Source organism: Rosa chinensis, chromosome 4 (assembly GCF_002994745.2).
Source record: "Rosa chinensis cultivar Old Blush chromosome 4, RchiOBHm-V2, whole genome shotgun sequence".
NCBI lineage: Eukaryota > Viridiplantae > Streptophyta > Magnoliopsida > Rosales > Rosaceae > Rosa > Rosa chinensis.
Genome location: NC_037091.1, coordinates 46,393,322 through 46,415,851, shown reverse-complemented (window position 1 = coordinate 46,415,851; position 22,530 = coordinate 46,393,322). Strand labels below are relative to the sequence as shown.

The 22,530-nt window shown below is 41.8% G+C and overlaps 2 protein-coding genes across 3 annotated transcripts; both read right to left on the bottom strand.

The window, feature by feature from the left end:
• Positions 1–527: 527 nt before the first annotated feature.
• On the bottom strand, positions 528–2,931 carry LOC112197798 (cytochrome P450 CYP749A22). The gene is made up of 5 exons (XM_024338654.2): positions 2,616–2,931; positions 2,302–2,525; positions 1,795–2,027; positions 1,329–1,707; positions 528–1,128 (listed from the first exon to the last, which is right to left on the bottom strand). The coding sequence occupies exons 1-5, from the start codon at positions 2,890–2,892 to the stop codon at positions 700–702; spliced, it is 1,542 nt and encodes a 513-aa protein (XP_024194422.1). The 5' UTR covers positions 2,893–2,931; the 3' UTR covers positions 528–699.
• A 9,965-nt stretch (positions 2,932–12,896) lies between these two features.
• LOC112198406 (cytochrome P450 CYP749A22) lies at positions 12,897–15,204 on the bottom strand. 2 transcript variants are annotated; one of them, XM_040518439.1, is made up of 5 exons: positions 14,887–15,204; positions 14,582–14,805; positions 14,140–14,390; positions 13,575–13,953; positions 12,897–13,471 (listed from the first exon to the last, which is right to left on the bottom strand). In XM_040518439.1, the coding sequence occupies exons 1-5, from the start codon at positions 15,182–15,184 to the stop codon at positions 13,043–13,045; spliced, it is 1,581 nt and encodes a 526-aa protein (XP_040374373.1). In that variant the 5' UTR covers positions 15,185–15,204; the 3' UTR covers positions 12,897–13,042. The 2 variants fall into 2 exon arrangements, with proteins under 2 accessions (XP_040374373.1, XP_024195286.2); XM_024339518.2 differs by having other exon boundaries at positions 14,140–14,372.
• Between the last annotated feature and the right edge of the window lie 7,326 nt (positions 15,205–22,530).

Below are 22,530 nucleotides of genomic sequence, written 5' to 3'. Positions count from 1 at the left end.
TTTGGTCACAGAATTTTGATCTGTTTGACGCAACTACTTACTAATTGTGAAAAGTATCACTGTGGTCACTCACATTAAGCAGCGTCTTACACTTCGGTATTTGTCACTCACATTAAGCCAGCTGAGGATTTGTTGCTATTTGAGTCCAGATGCAGAACTCAGTTTTTGGCTTCCTCTAGTCGAAGAGAATCTGGTACGGTTAATTGGTTCTGTATGGCCTGTTGCTTTGAGATATTTATAGGTGTTTGATGGACCATATAGAACTCTTTCCATAGACTGGTATTTTAGGCATCAACATTAATCTCCCTTACTATAAATTGGTATTTAGCTGTTTACAGGAATATAGGGGGCTTCATGAATCACATAAAAATTCCAATTTTTTTAGGAAATACCAATTCTCAAGTGACAGAAAAATTTATCAGAATTACACTGACAAGACAAACAACTCCACAAGCCATTGCATTGGCATATGTAAGAAACCTAGAAAGGCTAACCTTGTATAGACAGTACATGGCACTACTGGTGGATTGCATATATTAACTGAGAAATGTGATTTTTATTAATTTAGATTTGGGACTGGTGTTTAAGCACTGTTTTGATTCATGACAATCAGTTGATGCATGAGAAGCATTTTTGATAAATAAGCTAAGAATATCCACCATGCCAACTGCAAGATATTCTAGGGAATCTATTCACAGCTCACAGAGAGTGCAGTATTACTTGAACTCCATATTGTGGACGAAGCGTAAGAAACTGAAAAGGTGAGTGGACATAACCCGGGGAGAGGGTAAATGAGTAGCATTGTAGAATCATTGACAGAGCAATCTTTGCTTCATTGGAGGCAAAGTTGAATCCCACACACGTTCTAGGTCCCATTCCAAAGGGTAAGAATGAAGCCATGTTATCATTAGTAGCTTTAGCAACACCTTCAGAGAATCGCTCTGGTTTGAAAAGTGCCACGTCTTGTCCCCATAATTGAGGATCATGGTGAAGTGCTAGAGTTGGGATAACCAATTCAATATTTGCAGGAACCAGGATTTTTCCCAGTCTGACTCCCCTTGCAACTTCTCTTCCAAGAAAATTAGCAGGAGGATATAACCTTAGAGTCTCATTAATGATCATGCTCATCTGCATGCATCAAAATATAAAAACACGAGAGCAAACCAAGATTAGTTAACTACCTTAATTGCACATTTCTGTCAATTAGACAAGCATTATATATATATATATATATATATATATATATATATGTATGTATGTATGTATGTATTTGTGTGAGTGTGAGTGTGTGTGTGTGTGTGTGTTAATTGAGTTACTGATGTTCTTACTGTTTTGAGTTTGGAAATGCCATCAGAATTGGGAGTTTGCTTTCCAAATAACTGCAGCACCTCCTTTCTCGCTTCCTCTTGCCAAGCTGGATGTTGTGCCAGAAGAAAAACAGTCCAAGAAAGCAAAGTATTAGTTGTCTCTTGTCCAACAAAGTATAACGACTTGCACTCTTCAACCAAATCGTCTATAGAAATCCTCTGGTTGTCATTGGTGTCATGATGAGCCTTCAAAAGTAAGCCAAGAAAATCACTTCCAAAGCTCTCTTCTTCCCTGCTGGTTACCTTTTCTTCTCTTTTCTTAACAATCTCCATTATGGAGGCACGTATTCCTTTCTCAAGCTTGTCTGCTTCAATCTCGTCACTGGTTCTAAAAACCTTACTGCAATTTTGAATGAGAAGTGACATGTATCAACCAACTAAAGAACATTCAACAGCTTAAAAAGAAAGATCGATTCTCGGAAGCTACCTCATACCAGGAAACCTGATCTTGAAAAGATTTCTGAATACTATGACGCTTAACTTCATCAACATTTCAAAAATGTTTTGTCCTTCTAAGTAGCTGCTGCCAAAAGCTGTCCTGGAAATCACTTCTGAAGTCAACAATCTAAATTCTTCAAACACATCAATCTCTTTTCCTTCATGATTTTTCCACCTTTCTACCATCGCCTCGGCACTAGCTATCATTTCTGGAAACATAGCCTTGTAACAAAATACCATCATATAACTATTAAGTTTAATATTCTTCTTATCATAAACATAGGAGAATTTTATAGATAACTCTCTGTTTTTGAAACCTTTTAAACTAAAACATTTTGGTTTCAACATTTTGATTGAAGGACCTATATATGGATGGTACAATCCTAGTCTAACCCATGACTTCCGCGATGTTAGTTTCACAAATAACCAACAGCCACAACTCACGGTATCTAAACGTACATATTCTTGTAAGATACGACTATGAAGTGTAACTTACTTTTAAGCTCTCTCCATGGAAGGCAAGGTTGGACAGCTTTCTCAACTTGGCCCATTTTTTTCCTTCTGTCATGGAAAGGCTATCTCCAAATAGCTTCTTCACAAAGACACTAGGCGTCGGTTTTGGATAAACTCCGTCTTTGTTATTGAGGATCTCTTTGCACAAGTCAGGTTCTGTAACAACCAAAACTGGTTGAAGACCAAACCACTGAAGAAAATTCTTCCCTGTGTAACATAGCTCTTAGACTTATTTAAAACATTCAACAGAATTTATATAAACGATATATAGTCAACTAATTAAGAGTTAGTGAATACCATAGCTCTTGGTCCATGAGTGAATGTGAGGTTGAACTCTAGAAAATATATCATGTGATAGACTTATGGGTCTGCTCATGGCTTCCTTCTGCATGTTGATGATTTCTTTGGCGTTTCCATAGAGAAGTCTGTAAGGAGGACCTTTGATTCCCTGCAGAATCATCAAATTCTGAATGCGAAACGGAGTCCACCATAGTTTGTAAAAGACCTTGATTAGAACTAAGAGAAGAAGAAACAGACAGAGAAACCTTAACATCATTATCATCTTTGATGTCATATATTCTCCAGCTCAGTCGGCTATTTAAGTTTGCTGCTGTTAGTTGATAATTATTATTGATTTTTATACTCGGCAGGCAAACGAGTATGACAAATACAAGAGGCCAATCTTGTCCACATCTTGATGGCACTAAATAAATATATGACGTGGATCTTACTCCAATCATGGTCGTTTATTATTGGTATAATTCATTATGTAAGTAAGAAATCCTCCAATAGTCTCCCTAGTCCCTACCATAAACTGGTAAGTTTCTATAAAGCCTCTGTTGACTTTAGATATTTATAGGTGCTTATGGATCACATGGAACTTTTTCCAATTGGTTTTTAGAGAAAGAGTCAAAAAACCAAAAGCAATTTCAAGACCCTACCCAAGTTTTAGCCAAATTAAGTTGCAGAAAACTGAAATGGAATCACCTATGCAAGACTCAAATACCCAGAACTATTGCCTTGGAATCAAATCCTTGGAATATGTCAGCAACTGAGAAGGGCTAGAACATGAACTGGTACAAATGCCACCATTGGTGTGAAAGTTAAAATACCAATAGTTATGTTGATGTTGAAGGATGTCGATATAATGTCTGCCTCTACAAACTAGGGTTTAGAGTTTTAATAGGAAAGTGTTATAGGTATTCAATTGTATTCGGATTATATTACCTTTTGGGTACCTTGTAACTCCCTATATAAAGGGCTCCTATTATCAATAATAAACACACGATTACAATTCTCTACAACACGTTATCAGCACGAGCCCTAACCCTAGCCGAAAAAGAAGAAAAGAAAAAAAAAACCTAAACCCTAAAACACCAAAAACTGCCGCAGTTTTTCCGACCCTAGACGCAGCCTCCTGCTGCCCCTGCCTCCTACCGCAACCTCCTACAGCCTCTCCAAAACTGCTGCAAAAACTGCTGCTTGTTGATGTCCAAAACTGTTGCAGAAATTGCTGCTTGCTGCTGTCCAAACTGCTGCCCAAACTACTGCAGAAACTGCTGCCAAACCTGCTGCTGATTGCTGCTGCCGCTACTTGCTACCATCTTTTTGCTGCTGCCCCCAAAACACACCTGCTCCAACACGCGCGTGTTCTCAAGCCCAAAATCATCACGCAAGTTTTTGTAATTAAAGTTGCTGCTTTCTTGTATTTAAATTTCTTTTATTTTCTGCAGAATATTGGAATATATGTTACCAAATGGTTTTGAGTATTTAACAAAGCGGAATTGTGGGGATTCACGCTTAACGAACTAAGAGTGTTCGTATGAACTAAGAGTGTTTGTATGAACTAAGAGTGTTCATAATGCTTGGACTAAGAGCGTCCGCAAGCATCAAATTGTGACCATATTAAAACATCATTGTTTGGTCTAATCCAAAAGAGATTCTTGAAAATTGATTTCTTGGTAGCATAGCTCGGAAATCTTATTATTTTAGTTTTCGTGGAAGTTTAACTCCTAAACTAATATATCTTCTCTTCTTATTTTCAGGATGTCGAATGAACCTAGACTCGACTTTCCCATGCTTGACTCAACAGGCTCGGATTACCACAGTTGGGTAACCGATGTTGAGAACCATCTCACTTCAAAGGGAATATTACCCATAATCCAGGCACCTAACCCGGATCTTGTGTTTGTGCGAACACCTACAAAGCATGCTCAAGCAGTTATCTTGATGCGACGCCATATGGACAAGGCACTCATATTGGAGTATATGTCGATCAAGAATGCAAGAGAGCTATGGGTAGCGTTAGAAGAGCGCTTTGGCAATGTCCAAGATTCCCTCTTCCCTGACTTGAAGGTTCAATGGAACAATCTGTGCTTTGCTGATTTCAAGTTTGTTGCTGAATATAATTCAGAAACTCTTCGCATATAGTCCATGTTGAGGTTTTGTGGACAACCTGTCACAGAGCAAGAGCTAATTGAGAAAAATCTCTCCACCTTCGCCATTTCAGCCATTGTGGTATCAAAGCAATACCCTACTGAAGTCAATGCTGGACGGATCACGAGGTTTCATCAGCTTATCAATGTTATATCTGTAGCTGAGAAACATGATAACATACTCGTGAGGAATTATAATTCAAGGCCCATTGGAACAAAGAGAGTTCATAATGCACCCAAAGGAGGGCGCAAGGAGCGGTACCCTAAGAATGAGGGACATAAGGGACGTATGGGCCCATATAACCGCAAGTTTGGTGTGGATACACGTGGTGGTAATGCCACACGTGGGAGAGGGGGTCGTGGTATCCTTAGCCGTGGTGGTGGCGCCATGGGTCGTAGTGGTGGCACCAACCCTCCTAGGGAACGCCGTCAACATGCACAACGTGCATCTCAATTAAAGGGAGGCAACCACAATAATGTGTGTCATCGATGTGGATCAATTGAGCATTGGTTCAAGCAATGCAAGGCAAGCGAGCAACTAGCTGTAAGATACAGGGCATACAGGGACCTAAGGGAGCAAGAAGTGTACCTTGCAGAAGAAGAAGAAGAAGATAGTGGAGATGTCAATCTCACCATAGAGGACTTCAAAGCTGAAGATGAAGTGCACAAGGATACAACAGACTTTAATTAGATTAGTCCTTTTATTTTTCCAAGAACTTTTGTAATGCCAATATGCCTTAGTCAATAAATGACAATTGTATTAACTCTTTCTTATGTGGCGGACCCAATAAAATGTGATGTCTAGGAAAGTCATTGAGGTTATTGGTACTTAAGAGAGCCTCGCTCCACCAACATCTCTCTCTACTTTCCTGGTCATATTTGATTGGAGTTACCAAACGGATAGAGTGACTACAATGTGTCTTAGTTTGATTTTATTTTGGATTAGATTTTGGAAAATTTGATGTAATCATCGGCTATTAATAAAGTGTCAATTCTTTTACTTAATGTCTTGGACATACCTTAATTCGAATTTTATTATATAAGAGCCAATGGTTTTCATGTGGAAACACATTATGAGAATGGACAGAGTTCCTTTGCATCACCTCTAATGACTACGGACATAAACGAGTATTAGAGAAACTTATGTGTCGCTCTAGTGGGTTGTATGCAACTACTATTCTAGTTATTGAATCCAACCATGTCATGAGAGACGACTTATGGGATTCTGACATATAGAGGCTTTGACATGATGATCCATGTATTAAAGACTTTAGAACGAAGAAAAGTAAGAACCAAGAATTGGTTCGAGGAGCTTTACATGCGCCTCATCGCGCCATGATTGTGCGAAGACCGACCACACATGGCCGGTGCCGCCTACCCCCTGCGGTAAATACATGGCATTGACGCCATAAACCCTTATTCAACTCCTCTCCCTACTTCTCAAGTCCATTGTGACATTGTGGCTTAACCAAAACCTTCATTGGTTGATTATAAGGCCCATGTTTCATTCTGTAAAGCCTGTTATTTAGGATTGAGACCATCCTATGCAAAGGAGATTGAGGAAATAATTCCATTCTCACAAAGAATCTAAGGGAATTCTGTGGATTTGATCAACCAACTTGCAGACCGTATAGATGTTTTATGGTGTTGGTTGATACGCAAACACGCTGGTCAAGTGTTGTGCCATTATCCACTCATAATGCTGCTTATACTACACGCCTAGCATAACATATGGCTACGGGCTCACTACCCAGATCATCCCATTCAGTCAATTTGACTTGAAAATGCTAGAGAGTTTACATCGAAAATTTTCGATGACTATTGCATATCATTGGGTATTGATATCAAGTATCATATTCCCATGTACACACCCAATTGGTCTAGCGGAAAAGCCACCATTAAAAGACTACGATGGTAGCCCGGACTTTGGTAATGCGCACCAATATTTCCGCTTGGGTTATGCAATATCGCATGCAGCTATGCTCATTCATCTACGACTCATAGCATCCACTCAACTTTTATTTGCGTTACAGCTAGTGACTGGGTTCGAGTCTAAATATCTCGTACTTATGCATATTTGAGTGCACGGTTTATGTGCCAATTGCGCCGCCACAGCGCATCAACATGAGTCATTGCAATGAATGCATATATATATATATATATATATATATTTGTGTTGGCCATAGGCCTCCAACTATAAGTCTGCTACGTAAAACCTTGATAGGCGATCTCCATTTCGCTGGATTTGTGAATTGTCACTTTGATGAGACAGTCTTCCCGTCGTTAGGGGGAGATTAGAACGTCAATGTTCAACAGGAACGACAGGAATTGTCGTGGTCTGTCCCCACTATGTCTCATCTTGATCCCCTAAAAGTGACGAGATCACATATACCTGCGGCAAACATGCCTGCAAGGATTGATGTCCCCACAAGAGGACATGGTGCCACCCAGAGAAGATGGGTACAGCAACACCACTATGGATGATGGTATGGTGACGCCACAAAGGTGGCATAATGGCGTCATAGGCCATGGGTTCCACTAGAGAGAGTAGGAGACCTATAGGTTCGATGGATTCTCGCCCTAAGAAGAGAGCGAGTTTGGCACAACTTAATCCATTGATTATTGATACTCAAAGTCTGTCTCATGAGAATATTTTGGATTGTGGTTATGTTCAAGAGACATCGTTGGGGGACGCCTCAATGTTAGAACCAATTCCTGAGAATATAGAGATCTCTACGAACTACACTAGTATACATGAGGACGTGGAATTGTTGAGACCAATGACATCGAACCTTACTCCGTTGAAGAATGCCAACGTAGAGAAAATTGGCCTAAATGGAAAGATGCGATCCAGGTTGAATTGGATTCACTAACGAAGAGAAAGGATTTCGGGCCTGAGATGCCAACACCTCCTAAAATAAAACCTATTGACATTAATAGGTCTTCGTTAGATAGCGTGATGAGAAAAAGAGATGGTAATCTCACCTTATGGCGCAAGGTTTCTCACAATGCCCTGGAATCGACTACGAGAGGACATATTCTCTCGTAATGGTTGTCATTGCATTCCACTACCTTGTCAGTTTGGTAGTTTCCAAATAACTGAACATGCAGCTTACGAATGTGGTCACTACGCATCTCTATGGGGATCTAGATACGAAATATAATGAAGGTTCTTGTGGACTTCATTTACCCAAGTCAAGTGGCTCTAGACCACGGAGCGTATTTGCAACGAGGTTGAAATGCTCACTAAAATGACTACTTGATTGGGAAGGGATATGATGAACTATGCCCACGCGTTTCCATGACAAGTTCCGGATTTGCAATTGTCGCGGTTTATGTTGATAAACATAATTGGAACCCTTGAGAGTTAAGGAAAACCGTTGAACACCTGAAATCCGAGTTTGAGAGGAAGGACCTTGGGAGAATACGGTTTTGTCTAGATTCAGAACTTGTATACCGTGTCAGTAGATGCTTAGGCATTTTTGACAAAGTCAAAGATGCACCATGGTCGTCCGTAGTCTTGGCCCTAAAAGGGATCCGTTTCGTCCTAGGGATGATGACGAAGACGTGTTAATAGCATTAGGCCTCATCAAAAAGCCCGCGGATCAAGTGGGCCGATGGAGGCCCGCCGGCCCTGAGGGCTAAAAGCCCGGCCCAGCCCGTCAAAAAGCCCGCAAAAGCCCTCCTCAGTGGGCCGATGGAGGCCCGCAAAAACCCTGCCCGGCCCATAGGCCCGGCCCCCCAAAAGCCCGCTAGGCCCGGCCCGTAAAAGCCCGTAAACTATCATATATTATATATATATATATATATATATATATCTATATATGTATGTTGATGTGCTCATATTTTCTTATATTTCTATGCCTCTTTCTCTTGGAGTCTTGGTATATATGTGTAGTCCTCCTTATTTATGGTTCATTTAAGTTAGTTAGTTTAGTGTCTTTGTAGGTGTGTTTCAAAGAAAGAAAAAAAGAAGCTAAGCTGAGCTAACTAACACAGAAAATTGTTGTGCAGAACACCTAACTTCGCTGAATTACTGGGAACTTCTCGAATGGAATTAGAAGCTGTACTCTATATGCACGGAAAGCCCTATGTGTCTAGTTTCTGAGGAAATTTACGGTTTGCGATTCTGACTTTTCTAGAAGGAGTTATGGCAATCTAAGTGAAGGCAGTTCAGCTTGGACGGGAATCTGCAACATCTTTTACAAGTTCATGTCTAGAACCTAAGTTCGCTGAATTACTGGGAACTGTTTGGATGGAATTAGAATCTGTACCCTATATGCACGGAAAGCCCCATGTGTCTAGTTTCTGAGGAATTTTATAGTTTGCTATTCCGACTTTTCTAGAAGGAGTTATGGCAATTTAAGTGAAGGCAGTTCAGCTTGGACGGGAATCTGCAACATCTTTTACAAGTTCATGTCTAGAAGGCCCAACACATATATTTGAAAATCTTCAGTGTGCCGCATCATCATTATTGAAGATTTAGGACTTTTAGACATGTTTATATATGTGTGTTTATATATATATATATATATATGTATGTATGTATATGTTATATATGTGTGTGTGTGTGTGTGTATCTTCGTGTGAGTGTGAATTTGTTGTAATTTGGCTTATGGTGAAATTGGAAGTTCTCATACTTCTATATAGAATATGTGCATATATATTCTACATGTCATGAATACGGTTGACCGATTCGATCGGATTCAAAAATATGGTGAAATTAGCCAAATTTTTTACCACACTCATAATTTATTATAATAATGTCATCCAATGGTCGGTTTTTCCATTTTATTTGAATTGATAGAGGTTGCCCTTTGGAGTGTATGATATATAAATATAGGTTTATAAGAGTAATTAAGTTTGACCTAGTTGATCGAATTTGAAATGAGACCCAAATTGGCTGGATTTTCTACAACCACCATAAAACATTACAATCTCTCCATTGAGCGGTTGGTTTCTCCGAATTCATGTTCAACTTCATGGTTGCTTTAGAATGAACCTCAACCATTTAAATGCAATGTATAAGTCATACAACTTTAGGAGGCAAATTAGTATAGGCCAACGTATTTGTAATTAAAATTGAAATTTTTATCTTATGTCCACTCACATCCATTGATAGAACATTTACATACTTGATAGGAAGCACGTTTCGCGGTCGTCATGTCATCGGTCAACCAAGAAGACATATAAGTGACAACGGTTGACCAATTCGATCGGATTCGAAAATATGGTGAAATTGGCTAAATTTTTAACCACACTCATAATTTATTGTAATAATCACATCCACCGGTCAGTTTTTTCATTTTATTTGAATTTATAGAGGTTGCTCTTTGGAATGTATGATATATAAATATAGGTTTATAAGAGTAACTAAGTTTGACCTAGTTGATCGAATTCGAAACGAGAACAAAATTGGCTGATTTTTTTACAACCACCATAAAACATTACAATCTCTTCATCGAGCGGTTGGTTTCTCCAAATTCATCTTCCACTTCATGGTTGCTTTAGAATGGACCTCAACAATTTAAATGCAATGTATAAGTCATACAACTTTAGGAGGCAAATTGGTATAGGCCAACGTATTTGTAATTAAAATTGAAATTTTTATCTTATGTCCACACACATCCATTGATGGAACATTTACATACTTGATGTGAAAAAATAAGCACGTTTCGCGGTCGTCATGTCATCGGTCAACCAAGAAGACATATAAGTGACAACGGTTGACCAATTCGATCGGATTCGAAAATATGGTGAAATTGGCTAAATTTTTTCCACACTCATAATTTATTGTAATAATCACATCCACTGATCGGTTTTTTCATTTTATTTGAATTATAGAGGTTGCTCTTTGGAGTGTATGATATATAAATATAGGTTTATAAGAGTAACTAAGTTTGACCTAGTTGATCGAATTCGAAACAAGAGCTAAATTGGCTGGATTTTTTACAACCACCATAAAACATTACAATCTCTCCATCGAGCGGTTGGTTTCTCCAAATTCATCTTCCACTTCATGGTTGCTTTAGAATGGACCTCAACAATTTAAATGCAATATATAAGTCATACAACTTTAGGAGGCAAAGTGGTATAGGCCAACGTATTTGTAATTAAAATTGAAATTTTTATCTTATGTCCACACACATCCATTGATGGAACATTTACATACTTGATGTGAAAAAATAAGCACGTTTTGCAGTTGTTATGTCATCGGTCAACCAAGAAGACATATAAGTGACAACGGTTGACCAATTCGATCGGATTCGAAAATATGGTGAAATTGGCTAAATTTTTTACCACACTCATAATTTATTGTAATAATCACATCCACCGGTCGGTTTTTTCATTTTATTTGAATTTATAGAGGTTGCTCATTGGAGTGTATGATATATAAATATAGGTTTATAAGAGTAACTAAGTTTGACCTAGTTGATCGAATTCGAAACGAGAATTAAATTGGCTGGATTTTTTACAACCACCATAAAATATTACAATCTCTCCATCGAGCGGTTGGTTTCTCCAAATTCATCTTCCACTTCATGGTTGCTTTGGAATGGACCTCAACCATTTAAATGCAATGTATAAGTCATACAACTTTAGGAGGCAAATTAGTATAGGCCAACGTATTTGTAATTAAAAATTGAAATTTTTATCTTATGTCCGCACACATCCATCGATGAAATATTTACAAACGTGATGTAAAAAAATAAGCAAGTTTTGCAGTCATCACGCCATCGGTCAACCAAGAAAACATGCAAGTGACTATGGTTGACTAATCCGATCGGGTTTGAAACTATGGTGAAATTGACTAAATTTTTAACCACACGTATAATTTATTCTAGTAATCACATCTAACGGTCGGTTTTCCTATTTTCTTTGAATTGCTAGAGGTTGCTCTTTGGAGTGTATGATATATAAATATAGAATTATAAAAAATTAGTGTCTTTAAAAATTTATTTATAAATAAATTAGTGTCTATATATAAATATAGATTTTTTTTTGGTACAATATAGATTTGTTCCGTTTGGTTGTATATGATCATTATCCAATGAATTTTCAAACCTTGATTAAAAAAAAAATATTAGTGTCTTTAAATATTTATTTATAAATAAAGTCCGCAAGGCCCGGCCCGAAAAAGCCCGCAAGGTCTGGCCCGAAAAAGCCCGCAAGGCCCGCTATAGATGGACGGGCTTGGATCCCTTGATTTATAATAAAGCCCGGCCCAGCCCGTTGACGAGGCCTAAATAGCATAAGTGCTTACTTATGTACAATAGGCGCATTATTGTACTTAGCACAATACAAGACCGGACACCTCAATTATTATGAACTTGTTGGCTAGATATAGCCCCGCTCCAACGCAACGCCATTAGATTTGTATAAAGACAATCTTTCGATATTTGAGAGGTACGATTGATATGGGCTTGTTCTATCCCTACAGAGAGAAAAGAAATGACGGAAGTGTGGGATCGGACCCCACAAGGCAAAATGCCACCTTCCGTGCTCCTCCTCCCCTACATCAAAATAACAACAAGCACTTCTAAATATTGAAGTGAACCAAATCCGATCAGAGGATAATGTAGCGGACTTATTTACTAAGTCGTTACCAAAATCCACCTTCGAGAAACATGTGAAGAGCATCGGATTGAGAAAGTTATCCGAACTCCCATGATTGTAGCAATCAGGGGGAGATACTGACATCAGGGGAGGCATGATGTCTACATGTTCGATCTCGAAGAGTGAAGGATGTGTTGTGCTTTTTTAGTCCTTCGACCAGGGTTATTTTTGTCCCACAGGGTTTTTGTTACCTGGCAAGGTTTTTAACGAGGCAACAATCAAAGCGTCATCACCAAGTTTGAGCGGCACAAGGGGGAGTGTTGAAGGATATCGACATAATGTGTGCCTCTACAAACTAGGGTTTAGAGTTGTAATAGGAAAGTGTTCTAGGTATTCAATTGTATTCGGATTCTATTACCTTTTGGGTACCTTGTAACTCCCTATATAAAGGGCTCCTATTATCAATAATAAACACACAATTACAATTCTCTACAACAATGTGTGCCTCTACAAACTAGGGGTTTAGAGTTGTAATAGGAAAGTGTTCTAGGTATTCAATTGTATTCGGATTCTATTACCTTTTGGGTACCTTGTAACTCCCTATATAAAGGGCTCCTATTATCAATAATAAACACACAATTACAATTCTCTACAACAGTTTATTCATTTTACAGGCTACAATATCCTATATATGGAATGCAAGATTTTACGTGAAATTTCGGTCTTCGCAACTCATACTGAGTGTAAAATTACTTGAAGTCCATGCTGTGGACGAACTGTGAGAAACTGAAAGGGTGAGCGGACATAGGCTGGGGAAAGGGTGAAGGAGTAGCGTTGTAGAATCATTGAAAGAGCAATCTTTGCTTCAATGGTGGCAAAGTTGAGGCCAACACAAGTTCTAGGTCCCATTCCAAACGGTAAGAATGCAGCCATGTTGTTGTTAGTAGCACTAGCAACACCTTTAGAGAATCTCTCAGGTTTGAAATGTTTCACTTCTTGTCCCCAGAACTGAGGTTCATGATGAAGTGCTAGAATTGAGACAAGCAATTCAACGTTAGCAGGTATAATGAGGTTTCCCATTTTAACTTCCTTATCCACTCTTCGTACAAGGGCAATGGCAGGAGGATATAGCCTCAGAGACTCATTGATGATCATACTCATCTGCATGAAAATAAAATATTGAGATCGTAACTCACGGTTAACTAAAACATTTCTCCCATTTGGGCAAACATATACATGAGGGCAGAGTTTTTGACTTTCTTACCGTTTTTAGTTTGGCAAGGCCATCAGGATTTGGAGTTTTTTTGCCAAATAACTGCAGGACCTCCTTTCTTGCTTCCTCTTGCCATTCCGGATGGAGGGCCAGAAGAAAGACAGTCCAAACAAGCAAAGAGTTATTCGTTTCTTGTCCAGCAAAGTAAAATGTCTTGCACTCCTCGACCAATTCATTCACTGAAATTCTCTGCTTGTCATTGGTAGCATGGCTAGCCTTTAAAAGCAATCCAAGAAAATCAGTCCCAAAGCTGCCTTCTTCTCCAGTCACTGCCTCCCTCTCTCTTTTCTTAACAATCTCTAGTATGGTGTCTCCTATTCCTTTCTCAAGCTTCTCTGATTCTTTCTCATCACTGGTTTTATAAAACTTGCTGCAATTTTGAATTTAACACTAAGCATGACTGTTACTTGAATGAAGACAGACTTTTGAGAGTAACTACATTCAGCAGTTGACATCAAAAAGTCTATCTTCATTCAAGTAATCCAGAACATCATATAAAAGAAGAGTCAACAATATCTACAAGGAACAACAATTCCTTCAATTTAGAGGAAGCTACCTGATGCCAGGAACCCTGAGTTTGTGAGCATTTTTGAATATTACAGAGCTTAACTTCATCAACATGTCAAAAATATTCTTCCCTTCTAAATAGCTGCTGCCAAATGCTGTCCTAGAAATCACTTCTGAAGTCAACAACCTAAAATGTTCACACACCTCAATCTCTTTTCCTTCATGCTTTTTCCACCCTTCGAGCATTGTCTCAGCACTAGCTATCATGTCTGGAATCATACTCAAGCAAAACCCAACACCCTAATTCAATTAGCAAATTGTCCTACAATTTGTTCTTCTTTTATAAACAATTGAGACAACTACCACTACCTAATAGTCTACTACTACACTAATCTTTGCAAGGATCACCATTCACCAGTAAGTAGTACTATTTATGCATAAATTAAACGACTTTTTTTTAAGTCAGAGATACATGCAACAAAGGAACTTACTTTTAAGCTGTCTCCATGGAAGGCATGGTTGGAAATCTTTCTCAGTTTTGACCATTTTTCACCTTCTGCCATGGAAATGCCGTCTCCGAATAGCTTCTTCACATAGATACTGGGCTTCTGTTTTGTATAAACCCTATCTTTGTTATTGAGTATCTCCTTACCTAACTCAGGTTCAGTAATGACCAAAACTGGTTGAAGACCATACCATTGTAGATAATTCTTCCCTGTAGCAGATAGTGACCATAAAAATACAGACCAAATCTTTGAAGTAAGACTTGATTTTGAGTTAAGAGTTGGTTAATTACCATAGCTCTTGGTCCATGAGTGAATGTGAGGTTGAACTGCAGATAGTACATCATGTGATAAATTCGGTATGGGCCTGCTCATGGCTTCCTTTAGCATGTTACTGATTTCTTTGTTGTTTCCATGGATGAGTCTGTAAGAAGGACCTCTGATTCCCTGAGAAGCCATGAATCTCTTTGTTCGAGTTGGAGTCCACCATAGTTTGTGAACTATCTTGATGAAGATCAAAGCCAACAGAAGAAGAAAGGTACACGAAACACCGGGAAGAGTGAGGACCGTGTCTCTCACCCAACTCATCATTAATTCTTCCTTGTTGTCTGTTTTCTCTTGGTTGTTTTTATCATAAATTTGTGATGTGTGCTGCATGCTATGCAGGCTGGCTGAGTGCGTGCTCACGTGCATCGCACGTGATTGAGATATACGTGGACCCGCCGGATGGGGAGGTGATTTGAAGGAACGGTCCAGAGTTGATGACCGGCTAACCCGTTGGCCTCTGTTACTTTCGTGACAATCCAACGGTAGAGAAAGCCTACCGGTGCGAGATCCGATCTTCAACCAGGACTGTAGCTTTAAATGGGGCGGGGGGAATTTGTGGCTTTCGCACGTGTGGAGATACCTGTTATAACCGGTTTTCTAGACAGAGATTTGCATAAGAGCAAGTTCACTTGTGGGTCACCTACTATTCACTGATTTTTATGTGTATTTTCACTCTCTGCGTCACGGGCACAGTGTATTTCATGCCCTGGGTCGCCATGTGTCATCATGGGTCACTTTCTGGGTCACCCTGGTGACCTGCAAGCTGACCTGGTGACCCAGGTCTTATTAGAAACTGTGCCCCTGACTCAAACAGTGGAAATAAACACTAAAAAAGCAGTGAATAGTATGTGACCTGATGACCCAACAGGTGAACTTGCTCTAATTACTCAATACATTGACCACGACCCAAGCTAGTTGCCACATTTGACCAAGACCTTACATTGCCAAAAGAAAAAGATAAAAAAAAAAGACAAAAGACCAGGTCACAACCTTAAACTAAAAGATTACTTTCTGAATATCAAGTCTATCTCATTTTGCACCCCAAAACTTTATCATTTTTGGTCTCACGACAAAACTGTATTATTTATCTACGGTGTTAGAGAAGTTATAAGTTCAAATCCTTGCTTTTCTAAAACTAAAAAATATATATTGATTGGTCTCACTTGACACCTTGAGGATTTGAAAGAATCTTCTAGAAAATGTTGAAAACAAAATTGCTAGTGTTGTGGAGATAAAGAATATTAGTCTCTGCCGACTGCTACTAGTGACCGCAATGCCGCATTCAAGTAACTTGATCTCCTCTATAAGAAGTTCCCAACTCACGCATCAATCCTGTTCTTCTTCTCTGTATTCTGTTAGGGAAAATCAAATTTGTCGACATCCAATATAAAACCCCTAGCTTTTGTTTCGGTTTCTTAATATTCTGTCATTACTTCATTATCGACCTTGAATATTATTGTAGTGTAATTCCATTTCCATCTCTGAGTGCAAATCAATATGGGAATGACCTATTGATCTCATGATCGAATAGTGTTATGAAAGATAGATGAGAGATAAAAATAAAAATAAGAAAAATTCATTGAAGATGAATGACTACTATGATGTACTTATATGAGCAATTGTCAAAGCATAATTAGCTATAATAAGCCACGCTCATACCACCGCCAGCGGTACCAACGGTGTGACCTACGAAAACACTGCCAAGCAGCTACTGCCTGAGCTCCGGATCACCCCCAGATCACCGCCGACGCACCGCCACACGCCGCGTCAAGACAGCCTCGCTGAAGCATCAGAATCTGGGAACTGAAGCATATCAGTCCCACATCGAAAATAAGGAAGAGATCAGTCTCTTCTCCACCTATGAAAGGTCCACTCCTCTCTCCTAATTAATTACGCATTTACTACTTACCTACTGTTATTCTGTCAACATAAATACATTGACTAACTTAGGCATCAGAGAAGAGAAGACCGCCCAATGTGGTCTCCCTCTGACGCCCCTTTGTATTTTATTTGACAGATAGCGGGAGCTCTGAGAACATTACAAGTAGCGATCCGCCCACCGGACCAGCGTTAACTGAGATTTGGGCTACCGCTCAATTTTAGACATTAACATTGGCGCCGTCTGTGGGAACCCTTGAACAAAAGGCCATCCTACCACAAAATCATCATGACTAACGGTAGCGGGGCAAACGCTGAAGAGCAGGCGGACAATCCCGCCAACCCCCATCTCGCCAACCCCACGACTAACGTTAACCCAGTGGTTAACATTAACCGTGCATTATTCAACACTCTGGTCAACCCTAGCGTGGAACCCCAGGACACATCCCAGGTCCCGCTGACTCAAATTGCAGCGGAGGCCCGACCAAGCAGAAGTCTGTCACCAGGATAGGATCTCGCCGCTATGTATGAGTTAGCATTAGCGGACCTCCACAAGGCAAACAGGGAGCGCGAACAAGAGAGCAGAGAAAAGGCCGAGGCCCAAAAGCAAGTGGCCACGCTGATGTCAAGATTCGACGAGCTAAAGAAGGCACTGGAGGCAAATGCCAACCCAGCGCAAAGTGAGCAATCGCAGAGCACCAGACGTAGTCGACCCAATACTGGCGGATTGGTACCCGCACCAATCATACAAATGCAAGTATCGCTGAACACCCACCCACCCGCGCGCGCGCGTACTCGCGCGCAAGAGTTATTGGCAATGGGACCACCTCCCCTGACCCGACTAATGCTAGAGCAGGAAGCAGAGTCACAACCACACACCAACCGCTCTGCTACTAGGGCTAGAACCGAAGGTAATCAACCTGTCCGCAGGCGGGAAATGGTCCAGCGGAACCTCCAGGCAGGGCCCGCGGGCGACGCAACCACCTTGATCTTGGAAAGGATGCAGCAATTAGAACAAAGGCTAATTCAAGCAGAGGCAGGCGCCCCAGCACCAACTCCAAATCCGCTCTTTGCTTCTAGACCAAGGCCACTAACCGCCAGGATTTTGCAGCGTCAGACTAGCACATGCAAAGAGCCAAAAATGCCACATTACAGGGCCATGACTGACCCCTTCGTTCATATGGACACCTTCAAAAAAGTTACTAACAACAAGGGATTTGATGACACCACCCTCTGCCACTTGTTCAGCGAAACGCTGGATAATGAGGCAAGGAGTTGGTACTTTGAATGCCCACTGGGATCCATCGATTCATTCCACGCACAATCAAACGCTTTCCTATCCCGGTTCATCCTATTGGCCGCTGGACATCACAACACTACTCAGTTGTTCAACGTCAAGTAAGGTGCAGAGGAAACATTGAACGCATTTGTCACCAGGTGGCGAGTGGTGGCATCTCAGTGCCGCGATCTTGATCAAACAATGGCATTGGCAACCTTTAAGCAAGGACTCCTAAAGGGACAGTTTCTTTATCATCTCAATTATAATCATCCAAACGCCGCGTATGACCACGTCATGAGCGAGGCAGTCATCCACGCGCAGGCATAGTTCATCATATATGGAGAGACCCCACCACATCGCCAACGCCAACAAAGTCCACTCAACCTTCCTCCACCTAGAAGGAGACAGCTAACAAAACCTCTGCTACGCTGCCAATTGATAAAAAGAGAGAGTGGCAATAAGGCAACTACCAGAGCAAGCGGCAAAGGGATCAACATTATCACAAAGGCAACCGCTCATCCCACGGGGATAATCGTAACAAGCAGACCAAGTCCTCCCAATGGTACGCAGTGTTTACAGTCCTCACAGCCTCGTATGAAGAGATATACGACCAATGCAAAGACCAGATCCCACCGCTACCCCCAAGAAAGTACCTAAGGGTGGGAAAACCAAGAAACACAGGCAAGTGGTGCAAATACCAAGAGGACAGCGGTCACAATACCAACAACTGCAACGCTCTCAAAACGACAATTGAGATTTTGTATCGTGATGGTAAATTGGAACAGTTTAAGGTGCGTAAGCCGCCACCTGTGGTAGCCCACATCGAGCCCATGCGCCGCATCAACACTATTGACGGCGGTGCTTCGATCACCAACATGTCCCATAGGGCAAGAAAGGGCTATGCACGCGCCAACCACCCCAAAGAAATTTGCAACATCCACTATGAAAGATCTGCGAAACTCCCAAAGTCTGGTTGGGAACCCATTACCTTATCGGAGGAAGAAGAGCACGGAGTGCATCTACCCCACGACGATCCATTCTTGATCGACGCCATGCTTGATAAATGTCCGTGGGAAGGGTCCTCGTTGACAGCGGATCAGCCGTCAATGTCATCTTCAATGGCTGCTATAACCAACTCCAGCCAAATAGGAAATTACTCCAGGATCACGAGCCCTTGCTCAGTTTCTCCGGTGACGTCACACAACCGCTAGGTTTTGACTACATGCGCCTAGTCATTGACGCTAGCCCCTACACAGCTGAGATACATACAGAGTTCATCGTTGTCGACTGCTTCAGTTCATATAATGCCATCATTGGTCCATCGGCGCTCAACAAGCTAAAATGCATCATAGCTGGGTACATGCTTCTCATGAAATTCCCTACACCCAACGGGACAGGCTGCGTGAAGGGAAGCCAACAATTGGCACGAGAATGTTACTTAACAGTGGCACGATCGACACACCGCCATGAGATCCTAACAGTGGGAAGCCATGTACCATCAACAAACATTTTTGAGGATCCTAGGGATGACGAGGAGAAATACGTGAAAAAGGAGCCTGTCAACCCAGAAACATCCTTGAAGGTTATCAGCATCTCCGACGAGTATCCTGAGCCGACTGTCAGCATTGGCGCTCAGCTAGCCCCAGAGATAGCGGCAGAACTCACCCAGATTCTACGAGACAATGCCGCCGTCTTTGCATGGTCCTATGCTGACATGCGCAGCATCTCCCTTGAAATTATCACTCACAAATTGAGCATCAAACTGTCTTTCTATCCAATCAAGCAGAGGTAAAGGGCCTTTGAGGAAGAAAGATATTGTGCAATAGGAGAAGAAGTAGCCAAGCTCCAGGGCATTGGGTTCATCCGCCAAGTCAATTACCCTCAATGGATTTCCAACTTGGTAATGGTTAAGAAACCTAGCGGAAAGTGGCGGATGTGTGCAGACTTCAAAGGTCTTAACAGGGCATGCCCCAAGGATAGCTTCCCGCTTCCACGCATCGACCAACTGGTTGATGCTACAGCGGAACATCAGTTGCTCAGCATGATGGACGTCTTCTCAGGATACAACCAAATCAAGATGCACCCCAGCGACCAGGAATGCACCACCTTCACAACCGACAAGGGCCTATACTATTACAATGTCATGCCTTTCAGTTTGAAGAACGCTGGGGCAACATACCAGCAGTTGATGTTCACGGAACACCTTAGAAAAATAATAGAGGTCTACGTGGACGACATATTGGTCAAAAGCATCAAGGCCAGCGGACACGTGACAAACCTCAGCATAATATTCGCCATTCTCCTGGCCTACGGTATGTGCCTTAACCCAGAAAAATGTTTCTTTGGCGTCACCGCTAGCAAATTTCTGGGCTAATCGTCAGCGAGCGGGGCATAGAGGCCAACCCTAACAAGGTACAGGCCATCCTCAACATGAAATCCCCAGTGTACAAGGTGGACGTGCAAAGCCTCCAGGGCAAGTTAACCACCCTTTCCCGGTTTATTTCCAAACTCACCGACAGATGTCTCCCATTCTTCAAGGCCATGAAGAGGACCCACAAGAAAAAAAATTGACTGGACCCCGGATTGTGAGGCGGCGTTCTAGAGCTTAAAGGAATATTTGGCGGTAGTCCCACTTCTGTCCATTACTGTACAAGGCAAGGTACTCTACATATATCTAGCAGTATCCTCATTAGCAGTTAGTTGTGCAATTGTAAGAAGGGAAGGACAGGATGAACTCCCAGTATTTTACGTCGGCAGAGGCATGATCAGCGTTGAAACTAGGTACACCCCCTAGAGCAGCTAGCCCTCGCACTCATCGTCGCCGCTAGACGCCTCCGCTAGTACTTCCAAGCCCACACAATCCACGTCTTGACAAACCAACTGCTGAGGCAAGTAATCCAGAAGTCTGAGCACTCGAGATGCCTCAGCAAGTGGGCTATCGAGCTCAGTGCGTTTGATATTGAATACAAGCCAAGAACCGCTATGAAGGGCCAGGCGATAGCTAACTTCATCGCTGAGCTCACGGAGCGTCAAGATGAACCCAACCCCATGCCAGCAGAGGGCCACACAGCAGTGGTAACCGCTGAAGAACCAGCACCCACACAGCAGTCAGAATGGAACCTTCATGTCGACGGCTCAGCCTGCTCTAAGGCCTACGGCGCCGGAATTATCTTGACGGGACCTGGGGGATTGAACATGGAATATGCATTGAAATTCAATTTCACAGCCTTAAACAACATGGCGGAGTATGAAGCACTCATCGCAGGTTTGCCTCTAGCCATTGACTCAGGCGCTGACAGAGTTAACATATTCAGCGACTCCCAACTAGTTATCAACCAGGTCAGCAACAATCTCCAAGCCAAAGATAAACAGTTGGCGGCATACTTAGGATACGTCAAGACCCTCCTAAAAAAATTTAAATTCCACAACATCACACAAATCCCCATGGAAAAAACGCCAAGGAAGATTCCCTGGCTAGATTGGTAACCGCTCAACCACACCAGAGTCTGGCGGACACAAGGGTGGAATGTCTTGACAGGCCAAGCATCACCAAAACCCTGGCGGAAATCTTCAACATCGAGGTCAACCCCAGTTGGATGGATGAAGTAATTGAGTACAAGGTCAATGGCACATTGCCAACTGACAAGGTCGAAGCACGACAACTCAAGCGGAGAGCAACCCGCTACAACATCCAGCATGGCAAACTTACTGCCAAGGGTTCACCCATCCCAACCTCCGATGTCTAACCCCTGAGGAGGGCAAGGCCGTTCTAGCAATGATACAAGCTGGGGAGTGTGGAAATCACTCAGGTGCCAGGTCATTGGCAAATCGCACAATGTGACAAGGATACTTTTGGCCCATGCTCGGCGATGACGCCAGGCAAGTCTCTAAATCTTGCCACAAGTGTCAACAATACGCTGACCTACCCCATGCCCCAGCGGACCCCCTATTGATAATCATCGGCCCATGGATCCACTCCACTTGGGGCCTCGACCTACTTGGCAAATTACCAACCGCTAAAGGGCAATTCAAATATATCATTGTTGCCATCGACTACAATAGCAAGAGGATTGAAGCGGAACCACTAACCGCAATAACCACCGCCAAGGTCACTCACTTCCTCTGGAAGAACATCTACTGCCGTTACGGCGTCCCCCACACCATCATCACAGACAATGGGACACAGTTCAACAACAAGGAACTCATTTCTTTCACCGCTAACCTGGGCACCAAGATTAGCTTTGCATTTGTCACTCACCCTCAAACCAACGGCCAAGTCGAAGCAGCAAACAAGATAATAAAAAAGATGCTAAAAAAGAAGCTCGACGACGCCAAAGGTTTATGGGTGGAGAAGCTCCCAGAAGTCCTGTGGGCCATCAGAACTACCCCAACATCTGTTACTAGTAAAACATCGTTCTGTATGATGTTTGGAACTAAAGCCGTCATTCCCATC

Coding starts and splice junctions, on each gene's coding strand:
- LOC112197798 (XM_024338654.2), bottom strand. CDS start 2,892: ATGACATCAAAGATGATAATGATGTTAAGGTTTCTCTGTCTGTTTCTT. Junction 2,526..2,615: donor CTCATGGACCAAGAGCTATG/GTATTCACTAAC, acceptor TATGTTACACAG/GGAAGAATTTTCTTCAGTGG. Junction 1,129..1,328: donor GCATTTCCAAACTCAAAACA/GTAAGAACATCA, acceptor TGATGCATGCAG/ATGAGCATGATCATTAATGA.
- LOC112198406 (XM_040518439.1), bottom strand. CDS start 15,184: ATGATGAGTTGGGTGAGAGACACGGTCCTCACTCTTCCCGGTGTTTCG. Junction 14,806..14,886: donor CTCATGGACCAAGAGCTATG/GTAATTAACCAA, acceptor TATCTGCTACAG/GGAAGAATTATCTACAATGG. Junction 14,391..14,581: donor TCCATGGAGACAGCTTAAAA/GTAAGTTCCTTT, acceptor TAATTGAATTAG/GGTGTTGGGTTTTGCTTGAG.